Genomic DNA, 21,960 nt, shown 5'->3' with positions numbered 1-21,960 from the left:
TTTTCCTTTTTGTCCTCCTCTACAGATCTGCCTCAGAGCACAAGTTATCATCAGTCCAGGGCTCGGATAGTTTTAACGTCTTTACAGGAGGCATTCACACAAGTGGAGATGAGCCTAAACAGAAGTTTAATACGTCACACTGACTGACATCCGCTGATTGAATCGCATCACAAAAAGCTAAACAGCTGTGATTTGTTCTTTTCTGAAGTATTTGACTCTGCTATCATGTAATTGTGCATAAATATTTACACACACAATGTGAGATATACAGTATCTGTCACCACTCAAATTAATGCACAACTCACATTAACTGTAGACTCCAATACAATCATGGCCGGACTTACGATTGGGCTTGAGTGGGCTCCGCCGGGGGCCTGCCTTTGCCTGTTTACGTGTGTTTGACTTGTTCAGTTATATGCAAAATCGCAGGGTGCCGGGGCTTTCTCAGTGGCTGCTCCTCGATTAGGGAACCCTCTTCCAACGCATATTAAATCTTCCCCGTCTGTGGATGCTTTTAAGTCTAGTTTGAAATCGTACCTTTTTAGTAGAGCTTTTAGAATTGATTAGAGGGATCAGGTTTTATATTTGAATGTTTATGTGTGACTGTGTGTAATGATGCTGGAAACTTTGGTCAACGGCAGTTGTTTTAAATGTGCTATAGAAATAAAATTTGTATTGTATGCCAGTCAGAAATTATTAGCCGCATTTCCACTGCGCACACTGAGGCTAATAGCTTCCAACTACGACCTTCGAGGCCATAATTAAACAGCATAAACTGGTATTTAGTATTATTTCACATAGAAGGACATGTATTGATCGTGTCTGCGCTGATTAGTTTATCTCATGGCTACTTTGAACAACTCCATTAAACTTTTAATGAGTGCATACATAAGATAATGATAAATGTGTGAAATGTTTACGCCTCATTCCATTACATTTCATTATATTAATATTCCACTAAATTATGTGATCTGAAGTGTTTTGAGTGCTGTCTCCCGTCTCACTGCCATCACACATGGGGCAGAAATATCATCAAAATTATATATTTTTTTAAATAAATAAAAATGTATTTAATGAGTTTCTGTTTTTATAACATCACACAAACAAGAGTACGTTTTTTTTCTTTTTCTAAATATCTGCACCATCACAAATGTACAATAAACTACAACTTAGTGAACTTTCAGACAAAAAATGCAACACATCTTGCTTATTGTATTATTTAATGAGTATTTAATACTAGCTACAGCTAAACTTTGACTAAAGGCTAGATATGTTGCAAAGTATATTTAAATTGTGTATTTTGTGTTGCTCCATAGTGATGTTCTAGTTGAGGACATTTGTAGTGTATAGGGCCCAAACATAATCTCAAGCCCAGGGGCCCCCGGCCCCCTATACAATTATAAATTATTTAATCACTAATAAATCTTTCAATGAGTAAAACTGACTGTGTCTATAGTATTATAGACTACACAACATTATTATATTATTTTCAAATTAATTTTTTAATTATTATTATTTTTAATTATTGTCCCCTGGACCAGTAGGGTACTCTTATAATAAAGTAGTGGTGGCCAGGACATATTTTAAAAAGATGCGATCTAATCCTGTTGCCATGACAGCTTTGAAGAACCAACCAATCCAAGATCGAGCACAATCGTCAACAATCAAATCCAGTTAACCGAGTAGCGGACCCCAGCACCGCAGTCTCGCCTCGCTCCGGCGCTGGAGGTGGCGGTGCTCAGCCGAACAATCTGGCTCGCGTCCCGGCGAAGAAGAAGGAGGAGTGACGCCCGCAGTGACGCATCGGTTGCTACGGCTGCAGATTATGTTGCACACATCCGGGGTGTCCGCGGCTCGCGCGCTCGCGTGTGTTAACGCACTTCTGTCCACAGGCGCGGAGTAAGGCGTGCGGCGATGAGAGCGTCTCTCCAGTGATCATGGCCGATGACAGCGAGTGGGTGCCGGAGAGCATCGCGGGCTACCTGAGCAGCCCAGACTGGCTCATCCCACTGGCGGACTTCATGGAGAACAAATGCTCAGGTATTAAACGCAGCAGTGACGCGCAGAACGTGCGCATTTGAGCTTCTTCACTAATAAACCTCAGGCTTCGCTTGGTGAGAGATGAGCTGTGCGTTACGCGTGCATATTGTATGGCAAGCCGTATTATCTTAAAGGCAGGCACGCGCCAGAATTTTTTCTCTACGCGGGCTATAATCGATATTCATGACGTCAAAAATACTTCTTGACAAAATGTCGTTTTAAAAAAAATGAAAGCAGCTATGGTACACACCTCATTTAACAGAAGTATAGTTTTAAATTTTATTTGGCCAAAGAATAGGCATATTCAACAAAACCGCTTAATACAAGACAACGACAAAAACCTTTTGCATACAAAGGTGAAAGACTTCAGAACTGGACAGCACGCGCTCAGCATTAAAGGGTTAGTTCGCCCATTTAAGACATGAAGTTGTATGCAATCCTTACCAGCACTATAGTGCATACACACTGACCCACCCTTTAGTCACCTCCCTGCTCAGAGTTCTGGCCGCTGGAAGTTTTTCAAGATAGTACTCCCGGGTAGTTTCCGGGGCCTCAAAACTGTGCGTTTTTACGTGAAAAAATTATTTGCGTTTCAAAGCTTGATTAATTTACATCACAAAAAACACGCCTGACAAAATTCATACCTCAGTTTTAATCGGCACTATTTTCTTTCCATTTCTATCAATCCGCGCTGCTGTCAACGTCAACAGTGCGCACGTTCAGATCAGCTGTTGATAGCGCGACTCGCTGACAACATGTCTGACTACGAAACTTCTGATGACGAAACCAATTTTAGCACAATGTCAGAAGGAACAGATGATGATGAAAGTAATTTTCAGCTTGTTTACCGTACAGTTTAGACATTGGATCATAAAGTTAGTAAATAGAGCTTACCCGTGCTACTGGTACAGCAAAACTCTTTAAAATCATTTTTTTTCTTTTTCCTCCTTGGTTGGGGATGTAATCGTCTTCGCTGAAGTGAGCACTGCACACGGAAATCCTTGATTCTCGATATTTTAGCTCCCGCAGAGTAGCCGATGGCAACCAGCCAAAGCTGTCTCGTAGCTATATCCGAAACTGGAAAACGATGGAATCTGAACGGTGATCCCGGCACATTCTTGTGGTCACAGCCTGGGAATTTACAAGTTCGCACCATTGTTCATTTTCTACTTTTTATGTCGTTGTCATTCGATTGTGTAAACACTATGGAACAGCTGATCTGAGCGTGCGCACTGTTGGCGTTGACAGCAGCGCGGATTGATAGAAATGGAAAGAAAATAGTGCCGATTAAAACTGAGGTATGAATTTTGTCAGGCGTGTTTTTGTGATGTAAATTAATCAAGCTTTGAAACGCAAATAATTTTTTCACGAAAACGCACAGTTTTGAGGCCCGAAACTAACCGAGTACTATCTTGAAAACTTCCAGCGGCCAGAACTCTGAGCAGGAGGTGACTAAAGGGTGGGTCAGTGTGTATGCACTATAGTGCTGGTAAGGATTGCATACAACTTCATGTCTTAAATGGGCGAACTAACCCTTTAACAAAACAATTCAGATGTATGCATATAGGGCTGCACGATATATTGCATGCGATTGTCACGCTTCAGTAAAGCCGGTTCCGTGATTAGTGGTAAATCTCCATCAGTTGTTTTCAAATGGAGCTGCATTTAATACACAGTGCCGTAGTTCACCGACAAGCTACGCAATTCGCGCTCGGAATCGCAGATGAATCGCCTCTGTGTATTAAATGCTGCTTCATTTGAAAACAGCTGATGGAGATTTACCACTAATCACGGAACCGGCTTTACTGAAGCGCGTGACAATCGCATGCAATATATCGTGCAGCCCTACTTAGAACTGAGCATACTTTACACTTAAATTAAACTTTAAATAAACACCACATTGCAATCTTAGTGATTATGTAATTGATTAAATGTAGCCTAATGCAGGAAACTGCGCTCACGTGACGCCGAGGTTACTGTGTGACAGATATGTGCAAACAACAGGACAGCACCCATGCACTCAGCATTATTTATTTAACATGTATACATTTAACATCTTTTGTTGTTTGATTAACATTAATTACGCAGACAGGTGTCTAATTAGGCTGCTATCCCTTTTTAAAATCCCCCAAATAGCCCCCCCTAGCCCCGGTGTAGCGCTGTCACTGCTTAAAGGGGTGGTTGATTGCGATTTCACTTTTTTAACGTTAGTTAGTGTATAATGTTGCTGTTTGAGCATAACCCATATCTTCAAATTTGCGGCGCTGAAAGTTCAATACAAACGGAGATATCGTCTTTTAAAATTCTGGAAGTTTAATGCCTACAAAACGGCTCGTAGGGACTACAACGAGTTACTGAAATTTACATAAACCCCGCCCCCAGACACATGTAACAAAGGGGGCGGGGCCATGTTGCGCCGCTTAAGAGAAGAGGAAGAGTTGTTATGCCGTCAAAACTAGGGGTGCACGAAAAAATATATTCATATATGAATCACAATTCTGTCTTCTAACGATTCTAATGGATTCACAAGCTTCAAAATCAATGTTCTAAAGCAGCGGTTCTTAATACTGTGACCAAAATTGTCATGGTTATCCATATTTTTGTTAAAAATGTGCTTGAAATGTTCAAAAAATACTGACATTTGTTTGCATAATCACTAAAACAAAAACATTGCCAATGATGTCTGGATTTTAAATGACAACATGACTGACAACAGTTTGTCTAATAGCATGTTCAAATATCTAATGTAAATGTTCAAATAAAGCTTTGAAAAATTTCATAAAAAGGTAAACCTCACATTTCAGCCTTTAAATAAAGAAAAGGGTTAAAATGTCAAAATAATGAATTATTATATGTATTTTATCTGCTCTGTAAATAATTCTAGATAACTTATCTGAACCGTTTAAATGTGTAGAATCCACATAAGCTTGTTTTTCATCAAAATTCACAGCAGGGCATGCAAATTCGGTCCAGTTTTAGTCCGGACAGAAACTGCACACAGGCTGAATGTGAATGTAAGTCTCTGTAAATCCAGTCTCTGACAGCAGGTGGCGCTGGTGGAGCAGCAGAACTACAGCTGTTTCCTCCGTGAACAAAGCAGTATTGTGATTAAAACACTACTTTATTAGGTATTAAATGGAGCGAAGATGAAAACAACATGCCATCAAATCTTTTCTGAAGACAGTCAGAACCTTCAGAGGTAGATTCATATAATTAAATCATTCATATATTCATTTGTATAATTCCCTCAGCACTCTTTTAAAACCTCGCAGCTCTTCCGCCATGTTTTCACACAAAAAGAAAGTACTCCGCTGCTGTGACTGTTACTTAACACTGTGCTTTATGCTGGACAGAACTTATTTATCCTCAGTTGTTCAAATCACGGTAATCGAATATGGTTATAATGATAATTAAAATATGAAATGGTAATACTAAACTTGGAGAATTTTATCATGATTTATGGTCAAACCAGTAATCGTTACATCCCTAGTAAGAACTCAATTGTAGAGCTCTCTAATTGGAATTGTTACTAGTAAAAATGCAATTACGACGAGTGACACTGGGAATATTTAAAGCTAAAATGGCTTGCCATAATATTGTTCATATGTTGGTGTGTTTGGTCGTGTGGTTTCAGTGTTTGATGATGATGATGAGAATAAGCTGACGTACACGGAGATCCATCAGCAGTACAAGCAGCTGGTGAGAGCCGCTCTGAAGCACTCTGAATGGCATCTGGTGAATGAATGCGCTGCTCTGACTCTGTTGTGATTGATTGGCATGTGCTGTGGAGGTGGAGCGGCTGCTGGAGAACTACATGCAGGAGGTGGGCATCAGCGAGCAGCAGTTTCTGCACGCCTGCTCCTCTTTCAGCAAGACGAAGACTCTACAGGTAAGAGGCCGAGGGTAGCGCACCTTCCTCTGGTGACTGATTACTGAGCGCTATGGCAGGGTTTAGACGCTGTGTTGCTGACCGGATGGAGCTTGAGATGGGCTTTTCTCTCACATTGTTTTTTGCTCTGTGTTCAGAGGAGAAGAGTTTTCCTGCACAACCGGAGCCTGTAGTTTCAAGACTGCATTTCTAGGACCATATAGTTTTTTTTTTTGTTTTTTTTTTATTTTATTTATTTTTTGTATCCCAGATAGCACACGTATGTCTGCAAGATCATCTGCTGTGTACAAACATCTGACAGACGTCTGTAAGATGTCAGTTTTACACACATTCTAAATCATAAACATCTTAAAGACATCTAATAAACGTCTATTTTACATCTGATAGGAAACGTCCTATAGACGTATTGAAGATGAGCAAACACTCTAAAAATACGTCTTCCAGATGTAAATGCAGACGTCAAATAGATGTCTCCATGATGTGTGTGTGCTGTGTATGTGTGTATTAGCGGCTCATACTATTTTATAGCACTTGCTATTCAATTCTGTATATTATTATGTTTTAAGGAAATATGAAGTTGTTTAATTGTAGCCTATATACTTAATAATTATCACACCGACCAGACCTTGAAGTCGTTCCGATCACAACAAACTCAGAAACCTGTGTCTTGTTGCTTGGAGATGCATGACAAATGAAAACGTGTTCTAAGATCGGCTGAAAATATCACACGTGTGATCTCCTCCGACTGGGTGGAATCAAAGTCTGAAGCTAAAAAATCAGTGTGACCATCATACACTATGAGATTTTCTATGGAATCTGTCAAGTCAAATCTACAGACTGGCTTTGACTTTCGACTTCTCCAGAAAGTAAATCGGCAGAAAATCACGTAGTGTGTTCCAGGCTTTAGCCGCAGCGCAGCGCTTCACGTCTGATGTGTGACACGCATAACACAGTGCAGTAAATGGTAAAACAATTGCGCTACATATTAGTGCATTAATAAATAGCAGTTCACAACATCCAGCAGCACAATGAACTGTTTTGTGCAGCTAAATGGAGATTGCTGACACCCCCTCAAACACTCAAGTTCAGCTCTTACATTAAAAATAAGATGGAAAGATAAAAAATGAATAGTTTGCATGGATCTAGCCTTTGCATCAGTTTGTTTGGTGTTTGAATCAGGTCTCCTCTGTTGGAATAGAATTGGCTGGATGGCGCTGTCCTAGAAATGCGGTCCTGAAACTGCAGTCTCTGGTTGTGCAGGATACTATTGGTTCAGGGCTGAACCGGTCTCCGCTTCTGGTGTCTGGCCTGAGAAGAAGCTTGAGTGCTGAGACGCATGCAGGTTAAGGCAGTCGACGGAGATTAGTTAACTGGGTTAGTGAGACAGTAACTCCTGTGAGATTGACCTGGGCTGGAAACACCGGCCCTGATCGGCTGACGACGCAGCACTGAGGTCCTGTCACACCAAATGCAGATATTCACCGTAAACAAGAGTTACTGTGTTTATTTGAGCTCTGTGGATCACACGTCCAGGGACGGTAAAGCTGCTAGTTTTTTACTGAAGTAATTACCGAGTTATTTGCTTGAAGTATTCAGCAAGCATCCACACTTTTGCTTTCAGACACAATCGACCCACATCAATATTTTCAGTCTCTTCTTTGCTCACATTACACTTTGCACAGCGGTATTTCACTGCTTTCCTCTTCACTGTTACATCTTCCATCCTTTTCACCAAATGTTAAACTGAGAATGAAACTAATTTCTATTTAATGATTTCTATAAAATCTATTTAATGATGTTTCCATTGGTCTTTCCTCTGTTTTTTGTAAGCCTTAAACATAGTTCATATTAATTCTTGAGTTGTGCCGAAACTGTGCTAGAAGCGGACGTCTCTTTCTGTTATTGATCCTGTTGATTTTCAGTGGGAAGATCAGCCTCATCGTCATCTGATCACTGGATCAGAGTTTAGTTGACTAATAATAATGCACCCAATACTGACAATGAAATCCTAACGCTTTTCCCTTTGTGCAGCATCCTCCGTCCATGTGTATGTGTCTTTGGTTCTGCATGTGGACAGAAACAGCGTTTGTGTGCTCTCGGGTCGTGTGAGGTTCCTGCTCTGTCAGTGACGCGATGGCTGACGGTGTTTTCTTGTTCGATCAGGCTGTTTTCCAGCCAGTTCTGGCTACAGATGATTTTCAGATGTTTCGCTCTCTGATGGTCCAGAAGAACACGGAGCTTCAGCTGCAGGCTCTGCATGTCATCAAAGAGAGAAACGGTATTCAACACGTCCAGATTCACACGTGTGATTAGTTCAACTTCATTACATTTATTACATTTGACATGGCATCCTGGTCTCGCTCACATAAAACCAGCTCCCATTTTTCAGTAGATGGATTAAATATGGAAGCCTGTTCTGCCATGGGATAAAATAAATAAATAAATAGTCGCTTTTTTCTTTAAATTCTGATATTTTTATTGCAATTCTGACTTGAATTCTGAGAAAAGTCAGAATTGTGAGATAAAATTTATGTCTCAAAATGTTGAGAAGAAATTGCAAGAAAAAAGTCGGAGTAAAATGTCTTCTTTTTTTTTTATCCCATGGCTTCCATAAGAGTCTGTCAGTGGCTAATTTGTTTATAAATTCAGGCCCCGGCTGGATATTTAACAAAAGTCATTTGCACTCTTTTTCAGAGGTTTAATTATAATTAAAACAAGTGAAACACTAAGGTGTTAAAGTTTACTTTTATATTATTATTATTATTATTATTATTATTTATTTGATTATTCAAATGTTTTATTTACGCTGATGTGCATCTTCACATTGATTTGATTGTGAGTGAAGCAGAAGTTGTGGCAAGTCTTACACTATCAGGTCATACATGTGACCCTGGACCACAAAACCAGTCATAATAAAAAAAATTTAAATTGAGATTTGTACATGCATATACATATACCTGGAAGCTGAATAAATAATCATTCCATTGATGTACGGTTTGTTGGACAATATTTGTCTGAGATACAACTATTTGAAAATCTGGAATCTGAGGGTGCAAAAAAATCAAAATATTGCGAAAATCGCCTTTAAAGTTGTTCAAATGAAGTTCTTAGCAATGCATATTAGCACTAGGGATGCACGATATATCGGCTACCATATCAGTATATCATGGCCGATATATTAAAGCCGATGAATAATGCATTATTTCCTGCAGAGGCACTTCAGATGTGCACTGTTCGCCATGATGGTTTTTAATTGCTTGAAATATTATTAGAATCACTTCGAAAAGGAAAATACAGTGAAGAGCAATATGTGCAGGGCAAGTCTGTCATATTATAATGAGAACATTACTGTAAAATAATGAATGGAATCTTTGTGCGCCTGTGTTTTAGCGCGTTGTTACGGGAAGAGCGCATCCACAATGGAGCTATGACTTGCACAGTTAAGTTCGCTTGTGCATTTGCAGCCTTTTGTGCAATTGTGGGTTGTAATATTGTGTTTATTTTATGCATATATATATATATATATTTATCTCATAGGCCTATATAATTCGTTTGGTTAAGCTAATAGAGCGTTAATAGATCGCTTCTGTGATCATCTTTAGCTCAGCGCATGCAGCTCAAACAGCAACGCACAACATTAATAACTATATGATTGGGACTGTCATATATATAATATTATAATGAGAACACTATTATTATAAAACATTGTGAATTGGTTTAATTTGTCGTGTTTCAGCGCGTTGTGGTGGGAGCGCATCCACAACAGCTGTTTAGCACATAACTGAGTTCACTTGTGCATTTGCGTCTTTTTGTACATGTATAGAAGTTGTAATATTATGTTTATGTTGTATAAATAGCTGATTAATCTCATATGTTTCGTTTCCTTGAGTTAAATAAGCTGCCAGCAAGCTTCAGTTTACCAGTGTTCAGCTCTTAAGTTTCAGCGCACGCAGCTCGAACAGTAATGCACAACATTAATAACAATGATTGGGACTGTCATATATATATATAATATCATAATGAGAACACTATTATAATAAAACGTTGTGAATTCTTTGGTTTAATTTGTCATGTTTCAGCGCGTTGTGGCAGGAAGAGCGCATCACATCTTATTAGCGCGTAACTTAGTTCAAGATCTTGCGCATTTGTGTCTTTTTGTGCATATATAAGTTATAATATTATGTTTATGTTGTATAAATAATAAACGCTTCAGTTTACCGGTGTTCATTCAGCTCTTCAGCAGCGCTAAAACATGCTGCTATTTGAAACAGTGGTATTAATTTAACATACTACTTTTTCAAAATCATTGAGATATGAATAACCACCACTTTTATTTTTCTTATTATTTTCATCAATAATCTGGTTTAATTAAAATAATTTAATTGTCAGTGCAGAGGCTATTCCGTTTAATTTATCAATGGCACATGATTTTTTTATTTATTTTTTTTTACATGTAATGTTGTCCAGTGACTTGTTTGCATTATTTAAGCATTGTTTTATTTATTTGTAAGGCTGCTTTATGTTTGATTTATGTTGAAGTGTTTAATGGCTTTTAATGGTGGGACTTTTTTTGTAATCAGGCTCTCAAAAATTATATAAAAAAATTGGATTTAGATTTATCGGCCAATATATCGGTTGTTGGCTTTCATGTATAAAGAATTATCGGTTAGCGGTATGAGCCCAAAATTTTCATATCGGTGCATCCCTGCATATTACTAATCAAAAATGAAGTTTTTATATATTTACAGTAGGAAATTTACTAAATATCTTCATGGAACATGATCTTTACTTAATATCCTAATGATTTTTGGCATAAAAGAAAAATGGATAATTTTGACCCATACAATGTATTGTTGGCTATTAATACAAACATACCTGTGCTGCTTATGACTGCTTCTGTGCTGCAGGGTCACGTGTGTGTGTGTGTGTGCTGTGTGTTACAGGAGGGCTGCCCGAGTGTCTGACAGACGGCGTGGACGTCGTGAGTGAACTCGAGCAGCAGGAAATGAAGATTCTTCAGGAGGTTCTCAGGTAATTTCACCTCATTACCTGCGCTGACATCAGATGTGCAGCTTATATAACGAGCAGGTTTTCCCGAGCGCTGGGTCTCTGACAGACATCAGTCGCAGCATGTGTCGTCCTGCAGTGGATGTTAAACGCATCCATTCATAACACATGGAGTTTGTTTTGTGAATCAGTCATAAACTTTGATCTGGCGCACAGATGTGTTCCAGGACTGCTGTGTTACAAAACCTTTAAAATGCTCTTCTTTTTGAAAATAGCTGAGACCCAGTTAGTGACGTCCTTACTGCGAGGTTACTTCAACTTGTAAAGGGATTGATAAGCGTTCACAGTAAGCCACTGCGAGACCACTGGCAGGTAAGCAGCTTAACGTCCCACCGAAAAAGAACGGCGTGATATTCTTAGTGTGCTGGGTTACTGTCCCAGCGCCGCCGGCCCGGTTCACAGGCACATGACCGCAGATCAGTGCGGCTCTGTCCCGAACTTTCTGTTTCTAATAATTAAGATGCTAACGTTAATGAATGCCATTAAGAGATCAGGGTTAGCTACAGATCACATTGCTCAGGACAAAGGTTTGAATCCAAACCTGGATTTAGAAGCTCCTCTGGCTCTGCAACTGTGACCGCCAGAGACTGGATTTACAGCAGATCATAGAGGACTTATCATTCTAAACCTGTATGATTTTGAAGTCTATTCCGGTCACTGAAGCAATTTGCAACATAAAATCAACAGAAATGTATTAATCTCTATGTGGTTCTATTCCATGTCCTCTGAAGCCATGTTATAGCTGTGGAATGAATGGACGTGAATGTTTAGCTAGTTTTTGGATCGTGACTGCTTCGTTCAGTTTCTCAGCGATCACACTCCTGCAGTCCAGTGCTTTTGCCAAGCTATTTCAGACGTCACACACCTGGCTTGCCTTCGTCTCGTAGCGATTGGCTGCTGCCTAGCGTTTTCACTTCTGGTTTGCAGAAGCAGCAGCACGTGATCGAAGAGAGTTGGGCGTGTGATTTCACTGCAGTACTGTATATTTCACATATTTATATTTACATACTCACTTTCTCACCTGTGTAATTATATGTCAGTGTATTGTAAGATGTCCTTGTTACGTGTTACATGTACTTACTATTATAATAACACTTAATTATGCATAATTACATGCAAGTAACCCTAAGCCTAATCCTAACCATAACCATATAGTAAGTACATGTAGTTAATATTACTCAGTACTTAAATGTGTAATTGCACTGTAACAAGGTCAGAAGTAGAATAAAGTGTAACCGGGAAGTTCAGTGTTTTTTACTGTAGGTGCGTTCCGCTCGACTGTCCAGAGTGAGCGCGTTTGCTCAAGTTCAGCAGATGTTGCTGCGTAGGGAGCAGTGAGCGCTGTTTAGGGATCCTGTCGGTCAGAACACAACTTGTGGCTGATAAGCAGCACGTTAACTGTGTTCAGTGAGGTATTGCGGTATCAGCTGTGCTGTATTGTTTGTGTGTCTGCAGGAGGTCGAAGGAGGAGTATGATCTGGAGATGGCACACAGGGTGCAGGAGAAGGAGGAGCAGGCCTCCACCTCCAGCAGTCTGTCTGAGACTCCTCCGTGTGATTCTGTGAGTCTGACGCTCATGCAGTGCATATTTCACAGTAACAATATATTATCATATACTGTAGATAGTTTGCTGGAGGGATTATATGAGTTCTATTGTATTTGTAGACATGACCAGAGCCACTCAGATGCATGTGAGCACTGAATTCTGTTCACTTCTGCGTCTATTTGTGCCTGTAATGATGCATACGTGCCACATTATGTCAAAATGCATGTCTCTGCAGGGCTCGCAAAATTTCAAAATCCCTGGTAGCACTTCGGGCAGGTACACTTCAGATTTTGGTAGCCCGAAAATTAATTTAACTAGCGCAAATAAAAAAAGACCATAAATGTCAATCAAAAGCATTTTCAATACACAAATATCAAGGAAAGAGTTTTATTTTACTATTTACAGGGTATCTGCAGATTTTTAAAAATCAATTTAAGGCAATTTATGACTGAGCTGCACAAGTAAAATGAACACTGTATGAGTGGTGCTGGACGATATCTATGGTAACATATTAAGCCATAAAATGACATTATTTTACAATTCAGATACAGGTTTTCACAAAAACACAAATCTTATAAAATGGTATTTTAGCTTTTAAATCATTTTTATGAAAAGGGATAAGTCAAACATATGAATTATTATATAAATTTAAAACATAACTATTACTAAATTGTTTAGATTTTTAGAAGGCATATTAACTTCTTTCACATTTACAACTGTGTTTCCTGCGTAAAAACATGGGTCGATATGCCCCGAGGTTTCCCCGGTAACAGCTGGACACAAGCAGCACCGCGCTCATAAACGCTGCTTTATCAGGCATTATAGGCAAGATTAAATTAAAATGCCAACGATACGTTTCTGAGGACAGTCGGTTCCCTTCAGAGATGCATTCACATAAAGACATTCATGCCGTGTTTTGACTTTAAAACGTGCAGCGCTCATATTTATTCAATGACGTAACGTTAATTGCCTTTTGAAGTTTTATCCAGCCATATCGCGATTCTTGCCTTTCCACCCCCTAAGACCTCTTGAAATTACAATTAAGACTTTTCTTATACCATTTAACATATTTAAAACTTTTTAAGGCCTTAAAAACTCCCTGCCCTGTATGTAAGAGAGCCCGTCGGGCAGGCGGTGATATATTTTGGTAGCCCGACTGGAAAGCACAATAGCCCCGGGACGTCAGGCTAGCGATTTCGTGAGCCCTGCTCTGCGAGTATCCTTGTAAACACAGCTGCTTATGTCTTAGGTGAAGGTAAACAACTGAGAAAGAAAATGGATGTGTAACAGTATAGGCTATTGGTTCACAGAGGTTTAATGTTCCAGCTTTCTGTGTCATGAATGTTAATAAAACAACAAAACACAGAAAAAAAAAATCACTTTTGTAACTTTAACACAGATTTATTAGATTTAATTTATACACTGAAGACTATGCAGTGTTATTTTACATTTGATTATCAATTTCTATACCTGAAAAATATAAAGCACTGTTTATTTCACTTGTATCTTTGTTCTATTATATTTGTTTATTGTCAATGCTGATTTATTCGCCTAAAATCACCCCAATCATCGATTATTTTTTCCAAACAGAGCTATTCAAGACAACTGGTGAATTTATTTATTTTTTCATATCGCAATATATATTGCAGAAAAACAAAATATAGCAATGTGAGTTCTTTCCAATACCGTGCAGCCCTAATAAGTAGTAAGAAAACCTGATTTTATATAGCTCCTTTCAAGAACAGATGTCTCACAGTGCTTCTCAGTAAAATAAGAAGAAATAATAGTAACTTTGCTAAAGTTTTAGATCCCGATGAAAATCTGTTCAGGGTTGGAGTACAGTGACATCCAGGGCTCAAACTCCCCTGAACCGGCTGATCGAGGAGTTCAGGATCACTAGAAGGTTTCAGACCAAAAGCAGTAATCAAATATGAACAAAGAAAATTATTGTTCTGTTGTATTTATATAATATAATAAAGAGTCCTGTACATTTTGAGGTTGGTAGTATCAGTAGTATTCAGAAATTGAATAATCAAATGTAAAATAAAACACAGCATTGTCTTTACTGTATGAATTAATCTAATTCTAAATCTCTCTATTCTAATTCTATTCTTAAAAAAAAAAAGTCATTTTGACTTGCACTATATTCATTTACTAACTTCTTGTTTTCTTTAAAAATAAAAAATAACACTAGCCTCTCTATTCTTTTTGTATTCTATTTGTTTTTTAATTTATTATACAATTAACAAAAAGCAGAAAAGGGCCTCTAACACTAGCTTGCTCTATTCGTTTTCTATTCTATCTGTTTTCTTTTTATTTATTATACAATTTAAAATAAAAAAAACCCTTGCTAGTGTTCTGAGTTAATCTAACTGAGGCTTGTTATAGCACTTGTATATCGTTGCTCTTTTGTTGGTTTTGATTGCTTCTATTGTCCTCATTTGTAAGTCGCTTTGGATAAAAGCATCTGCTAAATGACTAAATGTAAATTGATTCTTTATGAAGATTCAAAAGTTATTCACACAAGTATGTAAATAAATAATTTGATATTTATTTATCGTGCTATGTGATCTTTAGACAGTGTGCGAGTAAAATCACCTGAGAGTTTGAATTAACGAGGCTTATAAATGCATGCAAATAATAAACAATCGTGATGATACAGATCATAACCATGAAATCACCCACCTCTAATCTATATGTAGAGCCGCTGCAGTGCTGTGAAGTGTTCTGACCTTACTAGCATGTTCTGGCCTTCACCCTTGCTCGGAAGCTTTAGTGATGACAGTAATGTTGCTGCTAGAGAAGAAGAGGATGACTGTCTGATCATCATCTGAACATTTGATCATAATGTGTGTTTGAATCCTTTACTGAAGTGCACTTGCTCATGTTGTGTCTAGATAGATGAGAGGATGGAGATCGATGTGTCTGGGACACATTCAGGACTGGTAATAAGTCCACTTCATGTGTTCTGCTCACCTCGGTTTTGCTGGTCCAGTCACAAAATGTTTTAGACCCTGTTAACGGCAGTGAATGGGGAGAACCTTCAGCTTTACTGAAGTTGCATCTGAATCTTTAAAGCTTTAAGAGAACTGCCATGAACTGTCACTATCTGATCAAACACAAACAGGACGTACGTTTCTCGTTTTGTGTTCTGGGAGAGAAGGAGGGTGAACAGCAGGGTGTGAGCTGACCCTTCAGCAGCAGGTGAAAGCAGGATCGTGTTCTGATGTCCTGCAGATCTGTGCTGCTCCTGATGCCTCGTGTCTTTCTGCTCTCCACAGACCAACGGCACGACAGACGCTAAAGAACTGAAGTTAAAGGAGTCTGAGTCTGCAGCCGTCAGGAGTTCAGCTGCAACCACACCGTCATGTGAGTGTGTGTGAGTGTGTGTGAGTGTGTGTGTTTTTGTGAAAAGTCAGGACATAGATGTGTATAATGACGAGGGTATGGCAGGTATTACAAGGTGAAGGTGATCTCAGGACATTGACCCATGTCCCCACTTTTCAAAACGCTTATAAATCAATCAGAATGAGGTTTTTTTGGGGAAAGTTGAAATGCACAGTCTCCTGTAAGGGGTAGGTTTAGGTGTAGGGTTGGTGTAGGGCAATAGCACATACAGTAAGTACAGTATAACAACCATTACGCCTATGGGATGAACCCACTTTTCACAAAAACGAACGTGTGTGAGTGAGTGTGTGTGTGTGTGTGTGTGAGTGTGTGTGTGTGTGTGTGTGTGATTGCATCTGACCTCTCACAAGCTCACATCTGCAGCACATCTGTTGATGACAGTGTGAACACTCACTTACATAGTCTTTTTTTTTATACATTTTGTGTTTTTAGTTTATTTTAAAATAAAATGACAATTTATTTAGATTTTGTCCATTCTGATTTTGTAGACATTCTAACTAAAAGTATCTTTGCGACTCCATGTCAGCCAGCAGTCGTTAGAGTATTAGTGACTGTCTGCTTAACATCTGCTAACACTTTATTTTGCTGCACATTCTATTGACTAGAAGTAACTTTGAAAAGTATGTCAACTTACTCTACTAACCCTGGCCTTACAGTCTACTAATACTCTGAGAGTTAGCTGACAAAGTTACTTATAGTTAGTTAGTTGTCTAAAGAGGACTATCAAAATGGTTTAAGCCTCATTTGTAAGTTGTAATGGATGAAAGCATCTGCTAAATGAATAATGTTCTTTATGGTAATTTACAGAAGAGCTGCTACTGCCATTAACATGGTCTTTTTCCTTCATTTGTTGATATGTTAAAAAATAATATACATGTTAAATAAACCACATAAAATAAAATAAAAAACACATAAATTACCTAATTCTAATGAATGCATTTTTCATATTATGACCATGCCATGGTTTCATCAGAGGTTCAGAGCTGTTTCAGACATGTGAATGATTTGCATCAGATTGAACAAGCATGAACAAGACCCCTTTCAGTTTGAACAGCATGACTCCTTTGAAAGCGTTATTCACACACTGTGTCAAATGCAGCTACTGATGTGACGAGAGTCTTGTGCTGTTGTGTGTGTTGTGTGCAGGTAAAAGTAAAGCTCTCCCTGCAGTGAGGGCACCTGTCAAGGGTTCAGTGTCTGCCAACCACACGCCGAGCCCAGAGAGTCCGAGAGATGAGGACACACAGAGAGACTCCAGAGCTCTCGCTGTAAGACACTCTCGTCACTAACACTGCCTGTGTGTCCACACGCTCACACCACGCTTTTCAATATCAGAGGCATGTTTCGGGAGATTCTTTCACCTGACTAAACTGCAACATTAACTTTTTTTTTTTTTTTTTTCAGCAAGTCTGTACTGACTGAATTTTCAAAACACAGATGGATAGTTTAACAATACCCTTTGGTGTGTGTGTGTGTGTGTGTGTGTGTGTGTGTGTAGGATGAGGCGGCGTTACAGCAGCGCTCTGAGTATCTGAAGCAGCAGAGAGACAAACTGCAGGCCCTGAGGAGAGATCAGACCCAGAAGAGCCCGGCTGACGCTCCTCCTGCGGCCCCGGAGCCCAAACCCGCTGCACAGGTATCACACCAGAGACACTTCCCTTAAAAACAGCCGTGTGTTTATATTGTGTCTGTGCTGCTCGTCTCTCACACGTGTAGCGGCACGCAGCTGGAATGTCAAACCCGCGGAGGTAGCGACACACATGGGAGGATCTGACAGCAGGAAATATCTAGATTTTTCATTTGAACATCATTAAATGGTGTATTTGCACTTCTGAATTGGTGCTGGGAAACCTTTTTTCCCCACTGCCTCATTTTGGCTGGTCTCATGAAACAATTTCGATACAGTGATTTAAAAAGCACCAATAATTTGCTACCTGTTGGAATTTCTGCTTTTCTACAGCACCGGACATGTTCGGTTCCTGCTGATAAACGGCTGCTGTCAAACGCTCGCGTGCGTGTTTGTGATTGTGTCCTGAAGAGTGTCGGATGTACATGAATCAAAGCACATGAATCCACTCAGAACTGCTCAAAGTTGTGCTCTCTCTCAGGTCCTCTCGTTCTAGTGTCAGCTGGTGAAAAGAGCACAACAATTCTCAAAATTAACCAGTTTTCTCCTACAATTAACATGAACTGATAACATCTCAGGAAATTTAGCTTAGTGTTTCGTTATTCTTTATGGCACAGTTGAATGTGTTGTAATTTGTCTGATAATTTGCAGTTTTTTTCTAATTGTTGATTCCTTATTGATTTCAGGAATCAGTATGCAAATATACAGAATTCATGATTACGTGTAAATTTTTATGTTAGCAATTAATCTCACCTAACATGATTTTGCAATTAATGACAGCTGGAAAGCTTGAGCAGATCCACTCTACTAGATGTCATTCCACTGCTGGTTTTGGATATTCCTTCTTTTAAATAATCATTTTAAATAATTTCTTTTTTTTTTTCATATTCCAAGGAAATCTCTGTTGAAGAGAAGAAGAAATTGCAGAAAAGAAAACACCTGGCAGACAAGCTCAAAGAAGAAGTCATCAAGAAATGAAGCTGAAGTCATCTCTGTGATCGTAGAGCAGGAACAGACTGTAAAGCCGCGACGCTTCAGCAGAGTCTTACTGCGGCAAAACACAGAAAAGAAAGACATGGATGAATACAATTTTGTATATTGTTTAATTTATATTTTTTTATGTACCTGTAGGTCTGCCAAACAAATATTAGAAGGTGATCACGCATTACTTTATATAAACCCCAACAGCTGCAGCCCTGAGAGATTGATTGTCATTCTGCCGTGTCTGTAGCAGCAGTGAATTGCACAGGTTAGAGGTCATGGACACTCACACTGGACTTGTGTCGGACATGTTGAACTCCATGTTGACTAATTATAGACGTGTGCCCAAATCTCTTTGCATGATCAGTTTATTGACACAGTGAATGCAGTAATTGTACATGCGTCTTTCTGTTTGTTTGTTTGTTTCTGCAACATGTTAAAATCTTTACTTACTGAATTATTGTTATGCATTATGGGGACAGTCACATACTATACATATACTCAAATATGCTCATGTTTCACTATGTAAATTCATGAAGTGTGGACAGGTGTTTTATGAAATTACCGAATAAAGTATCATTTTTAGTCATTAGAAAGAAAAGTGTTCTTCATGTGTACCATATACTGAGTGTTTTATACAGCATGGTCCGTGCAGTTAAGTCAAAATATCGCCAAATATCAAGTGTTCATGTTAATCGTTATGGGCAGAGTGAAGTAATTAACAGTGGAAATAGAAGCCAGGTCCAGTGTACTTAAAAGGTCAGAGGAACCACGTGATGACAGAAGTCAAGTCACCTTTATTTATATAGCGCTTTTAACAATACAGATTGTGTCAAAGCACTTAACAGTATCAAATTGGAGGATAGAGTGTCAGTAATGTATAATGATAAGATTAAACACTCAATTTTCAGTTAAAGGCATTTCATTATTGAATTCAGAGATGTCATTGTCTAGCTCAGTTTAGTTTAAATAGTATCTGTGCAATCAAATCGGCGATAATCGCTAGAAATTAAGTGTCCCCAACTGAGCAAGCCAGAGGCGACAGCGGCAAGGAACCAAAACTCCCTCCGAGACAGAATGGAGAAAAATACCTTGGAGAAACCAGACTCAGTCGGGGGGTCAGTTCTCCTCTGACCAGACGAAACCTGCAGTTCAAAAGTTTATATTTCTATTATTTATTTTGTTGCAATTTCTAACAATAGTAGTATTATGTAGTTAGGTATTTTATTATATTTTAGTTATTTTGTTATTTTTGGGTGATATATCTGGGGATATATCTCTGGGGGTCATCTGGGTGTCCTGGTCTCCGCTGACGATCAGGGCTGTAGACATCATCTCTTGGTGCTGATCCACCATCTGATCGGATACGGACTGAGAAACAGACTAGGAAAGAAACAGACAAATATTAGCGTAGATGCCATTCTACTTACGATGTAACGAGCACATCGTGTGTTATGGGGAGTGTTCCCGGTTCCGGTTGATCTAATTAATGCAGCCTAACAATCCTTTAACGGATTTGAATAATAGAAGCGTATTAGTGTGTTATGTGTAAGCCAGGCTAAAGAGATGGGTCTTTAATCTAGATTTAAACTGACAGAGTGTGTCTGCCTCCCGAACAGTGTTAGGTAGACTGTTCCAGAGTTTGGGTGCTAAATAGGAAAAGGATCTGCCGCCCGCAGTCGATTTTGATATTCTAGGTATTATCAAACGCCAGAGTTTTGAGAACGCAGCGGACGTGGAGGACTATAATGCGATAAGAGCTCACTCAAGTACTGAGGAGCTAAACCATTCAGGGCTTTATAAGTAATTAACAAGATTTTAAAATCTATCCGATGCTTGATAGGGAGCCAGTGCAGTGTTGACAGAACCGGGCTAATATGGTCATATTTCCTGGTTCTAGTAAGGACTCTAGCTGCTGCATTTTGGACCAACTGTAGTTTGTTGATCAAGCGTGCAGAACAACCACCCAATAAAGCATTACAATAGTCTAACCTTGAGGTCATAAACGCATGAATTAACATTTCTGCATTTGACGTTGAGAGCATAGGTCGCAATTTAGATATGCTTTTGAGATGAAAAAATGCAGTTTTACAGATGCTAGAAACATGGCTTTCAAATGACAGATTGCTATCGAACAGCACACCTAGGTTCCTGACTGATGAAGAAGAATTGACAGAGCAGCCATCAAGTGTTAGATAATGTTCTAGGTTACATGTGGAGTTTTAGGTCCGATAATTAACACCTCTGTTTTTCAGAATTTAGCAGTAAAAATTACTCGTCATCCAGTTTTTTATATCGACTATGCATTCCGTTAGTTTCTCAATTTGGTGTGTTTCACCGGGCCGCGAAGAAATATAGAGCTGAGTATCATCAGCATAACAGTGAAAGCTAACACCATGTCTCCTGATAATATCTCCCAAGGGTAACATGTAAAGCGTGAAAAGTAACGGCCCTAGTACTGAGCCTTGAGGTACTCCATACTGCACTTGTGATCGATATGATACCTCTTCATTCACTGCTACGAACTGATGGCGGTCAGATAAGTATGATTTGAACCATGCTAAGGCACTTCCACTAATGCCAACAAAGTTTTGTAGTCTATTCAAAAGAATGTTGTGGTCGATAGTGTCGAACGCAGCGCTAAGATCCAGTAGAACTAATAAAGAGATACAACCACGATCAGATGATAGAAGCAGGTCATTTGTAACTCTAATGAGAGCAGTCTCAGTACTATGATACGATCTAAATCCTGACTGGAATTCCTCACAGATATCATTTTTCTCTAAGAAGGAATATAATTGTGAGGATACTACCTTTTCTAGTATCTTTGACAGAAAAGGGAGATTTGAGATCGGTCTGTAATTAACTAGATCTTTGGGGTCAAGTTGTGGTTTTTTAATGAGAGGCTTAATAACAGCCAATTTGAAGGTTTTGGGGACATATCCTAATGACAATGATGAATTAATAATAGCCAAAAGAGGATCTATGACTTCTGGAAGCAGCTCTTTTAGTAGTTTAGATGGAATCGGGTCTAACATACATGTTGTTGGTTTAGATGATTTAACAAGTTTATACAATTCTTCCTCTCCCACAGTAGAGAATGAGTGGAATTGTTCCTCAGGGGGTCTATAGTGCGCTATCTGATGCGATACTGTAGCTGACGGCTGCAGGGATACAATTTTATCTCTGATAGTATCGATCTTGGAAGTGAAGTAGTTCATAAAGTCATTACTGCTATGCTCTTGGGAAATGCCAACACCTGTTGATGCTTGATTTTTCGTTAATTTAGTCACTGTATTGAATAAATACCGAGGGTTATGTTTGTTTTCTTCTAGAAGAGACGAAAAGTAATCAGATCTAGCAGTTTTTAATGCTTTTCTGTAGGATAGGGTACTTTCCCGC

At 39.0% G+C, this 21,960-nt stretch overlaps 1 protein-coding gene across 1 annotated transcript; it reads left to right on the top strand.

Annotated features, from left to right (window-relative positions):
• The first annotated feature begins 1,698 nt into the window (after positions 1 to 1,698).
• Positions 1,699 to 18,798, top strand: cfap36 (cilia and flagella associated protein 36). The gene is made up of 10 exons (XM_058796553.1): positions 1,699 to 2,040; positions 5,675 to 5,739; positions 5,831 to 5,929; positions 8,093 to 8,207; positions 10,873 to 10,960; positions 12,452 to 12,557; positions 15,824 to 15,911; positions 17,097 to 17,218; positions 17,449 to 17,586; positions 18,472 to 18,798. Exons 1-10 carry the CDS (start codon positions 1,938 to 1,940, stop codon positions 18,553 to 18,555), a joined length of 1,008 nt encoding a protein of 335 aa, XP_058652536.1. The 5' UTR covers positions 1,699 to 1,937; the 3' UTR covers positions 18,556 to 18,798.
• Positions 18,799 to 21,960: the final 3,162 nt, after the last annotated feature.

The sequence above is a fragment of the Onychostoma macrolepis genome, chromosome 13 (assembly GCF_012432095.1).
Source record: "Onychostoma macrolepis isolate SWU-2019 chromosome 13, ASM1243209v1, whole genome shotgun sequence".
NCBI classification, from domain to species: Eukaryota; Metazoa; Chordata; class Actinopteri; order Cypriniformes; family Cyprinidae; genus Onychostoma; species Onychostoma macrolepis.
The sequence above is the reverse complement of the archived record's forward strand: the minus strand, read 5'-3'. Positions and strand labels throughout refer to the sequence as shown.